At 55.6% G+C, this 5423-nt stretch overlaps 2 protein-coding genes and 1 long non-coding RNA gene across 3 annotated transcripts in view; 2 read left to right on the forward strand and 1 right to left on the reverse strand.

Annotated features, from left to right (window-relative positions):
• Nucleotides 1-1970, forward strand: part of ZNF219 (zinc finger protein 219) — a 9478-nt gene extending 7508 nt beyond the window's left edge. The window contains exons 4-6 of the mRNA XM_011930968.1: nt 2-164; nt 506-637; nt 909-1970. Of these exons, the coding sequence (XP_011786358.1) occupies nt 2-164; nt 506-637; nt 909-1513 (900 nt within the window). The 3' untranslated portion in view covers nt 1514-1970. The remainder of the gene's footprint in view (nt 1; nt 165-505; nt 638-908) is intronic.
• A 973-nt stretch (nt 1971-2943) lies between these two features.
• ARHGEF40 (Rho guanine nucleotide exchange factor (GEF) 40) overlaps nt 2944-5423 on the reverse strand; it is a 19628-nt gene continuing 17148 nt past the window's right edge. Inside the window, exons 20-23 of the mRNA XM_011930948.1 lie at nt 4935-5039; nt 4577-4720; nt 3941-4071; nt 2944-3200 (exon numbers count right to left, since the gene is read on the reverse strand). Of these exons, the coding sequence (XP_011786338.1) occupies nt 3159-3200; nt 3941-4071; nt 4577-4720; nt 4935-5039 (422 nt within the window). The 3' untranslated portion in view covers nt 2944-3158. The remainder of the gene's footprint in view (nt 3201-3940; nt 4072-4576; nt 4721-4934; nt 5040-5423) is intronic.
• The window catches only part of LOC105503832, a 936-nt gene continuing 632 nt past the window's right edge, over nt 5120-5423 (forward strand). Inside the window, exon 1 of the long non-coding RNA XR_001000537.1 lies at nt 5120-5346. This is a non-coding gene — a long non-coding RNA (uncharacterized LOC105503832). The remainder of the gene's footprint in view (nt 5347-5423) is intronic.

Raw genomic sequence — 5423 nt, forward strand, 5'->3', positions numbered from 1 at the left:
AGAGGAGCCGGAGGAAGAAGAGGAGGTGGTGGAGGCCGAGGAGGAGACCTGGGCCCGGGGCAGGTCGCTGGGCCCTCTGGCTTCCCTGCATCCGCGCCCGGGTGAGGGACCGGGGCACTCTGCCCCTGCTGCTGGGGCCCCGGCAAGATCGACCACCACGCAGGGTATGTAGGGACCCTCCGCTCTCCGGGTACGCCGCGTCCTCCTCTGACTTTTACACCGCCACTCCCCCATAGCTTCCTTTTTAAAATAACTTATCTTTTATTTCTTCTGAGTTTTTTTGTTTTGTTTTTTTTTCCTGGAGGCTTTGCCATCATTTGAGAACACTTGACTCTTTAGTCACAACCAATCTAACCCCTCAGACTTTTGTTTCCTTCTGGACTCCGAGGGGAAGCAGCCCTATGGGGTGGGTGTGGGGTGGGTATGGGGTGGGTGTGGGGTGGGTGCGCGGGACCTGGATAGGGTGTAGGCCCCCGCTGACTTCCTCTTAATATATGTGTTGCAGAAGAGAATGGGCTGTTGGTTGGAGGGACCCGGCCTGAAGGGGGCCGGGGTGCCACCGGCAAGGATTGTCCCTTCTGCGGAAAGTCTTTCCGCTCAGCACATCACCTCAAAGTGCATCTGCGAGTGCACACAGGTGAGGGAGGCAGCTTCCGGCGTGGAGAGGGGACTGGGGGTCGGGCAGAAAGGCGAGGGCTACCGAAGCACCGGGAGGTGAAGTTTGTTCCGAAGCCTTCAGTTTGGCTGGATGAGAACACTTGGGAAATGCTCCTTTATTAAATCGAAGTGGGTGGGAGATGCAGTGCCCTTTCTTGGTTCTGAGAATGAGGTCTCTAAATTGGGCGAAATTCGGGTGGGTGCGTGCAGTGATCGTGACCCCGTTACCCTATTGCACCCACTTTCCCCAGGCGAGCGGCCCTACAAGTGTCCGCACTGTGACTACGCGGGCACCCAGTCCGGCTCGCTCAAGTATCACCTACAGCGCCACCACCGGGAGCAGAGGAGCGGGGCCGGCCCTGGGCCACCCCCGGAACCACCGCCTCCTTCCCAGCGGGGTTCAGCCCCGCAATCTGGAGCCAAGCCGTCTCCACAGCCTGCGACCTGGGTGGAGGGTGCCTCAAGCCCCCGGCCTCCTTCTAGCGGTGCTGGGCCGGGGTCCCGTCGGAAGCCCGCCAGCCCTGGGAGGACCCTGCGCAATGGGCGAGGTGGTGAGGCCGAACCCCTGGACCTGTCCTTGCGGGCAGGGCCGGGAGGCGAGGCCGGGCCGGGGGGTGCCCTCCACCGCTGCCTCTTCTGCCCTTTCGCCACTGGAGCCCCAGAGCTCATGGCCTTGCACCTTCAAGTGCACCACAGCCGCCGGGCTAGGGGCCGCCGGCCACCCCAGGCTGACGCGTCCTCGCCCTATGCCCGAGTACCATCAGGAGAGACCCCTCCCAGTCCTTCGCAGGAAGGGGAGGAGGGCTCCGGGCTGTCCAGACCCGGAGAGGCAGGGCTAGGGGGGCAAGAACGGTAGTGAGCCCTCAGGGGCGATTAGCTTAGTGAGCTTACCCCGCCGGAGCGGGGGAGCGCTAGAGGTAGTTGGGTAGAGAAGCCAGCAGGGGGCAGCGTGGGACCCATATCCCAGCCCCAGGCGGACCAGAGGTGGAAGGGGCGGCGGGCGTAGGAGGGTGGGCTGGCGGTACCCACCCAGCCCAAGGGAGTCACAGTGCCTTAGAAGTGGCAGAGGTGAGGGTCAAAGAACGGGGTCCCTGGGCTGGCAGAGAGGGTTTGTGTCCCTGTTGAGGAGCCACTCTGCCAGTCTTTGCTGGTCCATAGGCGTGAGAGTTTATTTTTGTACAAGGGGTGAGGGTGGGGAGCACTGTACCCTTCTAGCCCCATCAGGGGCCCTGTAGACGTCGCTATTTTTGGTACGATTCCTGTCATCCCTGTTGCAGAGTCGTGTCCCCAATAAACAGGTGTCGTGAGGCACAGGGCCCTGTGTCTGTCTGCCTACCTATGTCCTGCTCCTCTCTTTGGGCCCTTCTGTCAGGAAATAGTCACTTCTTCAGACATTTAGTTATCACCCAAAGAGTTTGACAAGAGATGCAGAATATTGGGTTTCACCCCCAGGTTTCAATGCAACAGCTCTGATGGCGTCCAAGAATTAGCATTTAACAAATAGCCAATCACGTTCTCACACACTGTGGCCTGACGGCCTCATTCTGAGAACTGCTGGACTGTGCTGGATCCGTTTGTCTGTGACCAGTTCAGCCTCAAGGAGTAGGTGCTGTGTGGGAGAAGGAGCCTCAGAGAGTGTCTGGAGCCTCTGGGAGCCACTGTGGAGGAGACACATTCTCCCAGGCTCACACACAGTCAGCTCTGGGCCTGGGAAGGGTCTTGGTTTTATTTTCTGTGTTCTAGTTAAGGGCTGGTTGAGGGAAAGTGCTCAAGTTATTTATCACCTTAATCCAGAGGACTACTCTAGCTCCTTGGAGGCAAAGTGTGAGTAAATACATTTAATATAACAATAGTATTATAATAACAGTAATTACATATATAAAGTCTACAGTTCCCTGTTGCACCCTCCTATTATATAGTTTGCATAGCTTCATTTCTTGTGACACCTCAGAATGGAGTCACCGGGAACTCCAGTTGACCTGGCACAGATGATTCTTCTCAGGGAAAGTCAAGGGGTGAGAAAAGAGGAGAACATGGGCTGCCAGGGAGGGCTGGCATGGGAGTGGTGTCCTGGATACAGTGGCCCAGGATGGGAAAGCACTGGAAGAGGGATAACTTTCCCACCTCCAGGGTATGAAGGCAAGCAATGTGGCTGCTCTGGCTCCTGCAGGAGAAGGCACCAAGCTAGGGGGACTAGAGATAGTGATGGCAGGGCAATACTCTGGTCCTTAGACCTCCTCTGTGTCCAGGAAGCAGAGGGAAGAAATTCAGTGATCGCCCAGTGCTCCATTATGCCCCACTGCCATCCCAGCCCAAAGTGTGCTGAGAGGAGAAGCTGCAGGCAAGTTCTGGATCTTCTCTAGAAGCCAGGGGAGAAGAGGGAGATGAGTTGGGAGAGGGAAGAAGCAGACTCCCGAGTAGCTGGGGACAGGAAGGAAGGCACATGCAAGACGGAAGGAGTGTTGGATGTGGTAGAAATTGGGGATGCTGACTCACCCAGGTCACAGAGGCGTGGTGGGGTCGCTCAGGGCTCGAGCATGGCTCTGGGGGGAGAGAAACTACAGTGAATTTAGGGACATATTTCTTGTCTTTCTCTCACTTTCTTTCCCTCCATCCCTCCCCACAAGCCTGTCAATTCATCTCTCTTTCCTACCCAAAGTCCTTGAATTTTGCTATTTACTTTTATTTTTTTAGAGACAGGTGCTCACTGTCGCCCAGGTTGGAGTGCAGTCACACAAATGTGGCTCACTGAAGTCTCAACCTCCTGGGCTCAAGAGATCCTCCTGCTTCAGCCTCCTGAGTAGCTGGGACTATAGGTGTGCACCCCTCAAAAGTTCAGCTAATTAAAACTTTTTTTTCTTTTTTTGTAGAGATTGGGTCTCACTATGTTGCCCAGGCTGGTCTTGAACTCCTAGGCTTAAGTGATCCTCTCAGCTGAGCCTCTGAAAGTCTGGGATTACAGGTATGAGCCACCTCACCTGGCCTGAGTTTTGCCATTTTAACCCAAGTTCAAGCCAGGCCACTGGCATTCTCCCCTTTCCATCCACCCCAGCACTATACTCCTTATTTAAGATTCCTTTTAACCTGTGACCTTGATGCCTCTTAGCCAGGTCCCGGGGAGAGGAGAAAGGTAGACAAGATAATAAATCCAGTCTGTAGCCTCAGATAGGAGCACAGGTTCACAGTTTTCCCCCAACCCCCCTGGGATTGAAAGATCAGAAAAGCCCACCCAGAAAGCAGCCAAAGAGATCACCTCGTTCCCAGCCTCATTGTAGGAACTTACCTGCCGGGATAGCCCTAAGATCCCTCGACTGGCCAGGGTGGGAGTGCTGCTCCCAGGGTGGGGGGGTTGCAGGCTGGGACTGTTTCTTGGTCCTGGGGACACATCTCCAGAAGAGTCAAGTGTTTCTGGGGCTGAAGGGGAAGCTAGGGTGAGAGCAGAGTATAGAATCCCTCCAGATTACCTTAAGCAACCAAGCTGCTCCATCAGGGAAGAAAAAGCTCCATAGCAACAGGAAGCTGTAAGTCACCATAGCGATCCCAGTTGCAAGGGAACCCCCTACCAAGAGGCAGGAAATTGCCAGCAGCATCATTAGAGCAACCAGGGAAGAAGCGACAGGAAACTATAAGGATTGCCGTGGTGAACCAAGAGGGTACAACAGGAAGCTGAGGCAGTTTCCATAGAAACCCAAGGAGAGCTAGAGAGAGAGGTACAGAGGAAGTGCTTCTTAGCAACAGGCTGTTGTAAGCATCACCCTAGCAACCAGACGGAAGGTTCTTTTAGCAGTGGGGAAGCTGTACATAGTTGTCATGGCAACTGGGCTACTTGGCTAGAAAAAGGAATTGCTCAGCAGCAAGCAGCCTGAACATCACCACCATGACCGAGCTGTTGGGAGCCACCCCTTGAGAGGTGCCTCACCCAGGGAAATTTGCTTGACGTCCAGATCCCAGGCCTCCTCCTCGACGCGGGCAGGCAGGGAGCAGGCTCCCGGCGAAAGGCCGGGAAGGGAGGGGCCGGCATGCTCAAAGGATGACACGGCCACGGAGGCCCGGGTGCGGGCGGCTGCAGAGAGTGGGGAGTGGGGGGTGGGGTGCTGGTGTGGGAAAGCCCTTTTGGCTCCCTGGAATGACCCTCAGTCTCACAGAGGGCCTCCCAGCCAGTCCCACTGATTTGGGAACGAGTTGCCCTTCCTGACTTTCCACCACACCTCCCTTTTGTATCCTCATTGTCAAGGTCTTCACTCCTGGGGGCCACCCCCCAGCACCCTGGCCCTCACCTCTTCCAGTGAGCAGGGCACTCAGCGTCCGCTCCCCAAGGGCTTTGATGTCCAGGAAGGGTTTATTCCCAATGCCCATGGACACCATCTGCTGCACTCGGAGCTCTGGGGAATAGGGACACTTGTTACCGACTTCTTCCTGCCCTTCTCTCTAGCCCTAGCACGTCATGGTTTACTTTTTTGGTTTGTGTTTGTTTTTGTTTTGCTCCTTTCTAACCCTCATTCCTCCCTTTCATTCCTCTCGTGTCTCTTTTTACTCCTCCTGTTGACTGTCACAACATGGATGGCAATGATGGTGTGACTTCCTCCTCAGATATCTGGCTCTTCTCTCCAGTGTGTTGCATCCTGCCCATTCGGCATCCCAGCTGCCTGATTTCTACTCTGCATCTTGGGTATTAAGAGCAAAAAAAAGGCCGGGCGCGGTGGCTCAAGCCTGTAATCCCAGCACTTTGGGAGGCTGAGACGGGTGGATCACGAGGTCAGGAGATC

This window comes from Colobus angolensis, unplaced genomic scaffold, assembly GCF_000951035.1.
Source record: "Colobus angolensis palliatus isolate OR3802 unplaced genomic scaffold, Cang.pa_1.0 Scaffold88, whole genome shotgun sequence".
NCBI lineage: Eukaryota > Metazoa > Chordata > Mammalia > Primates > Cercopithecidae > Colobus > Colobus angolensis.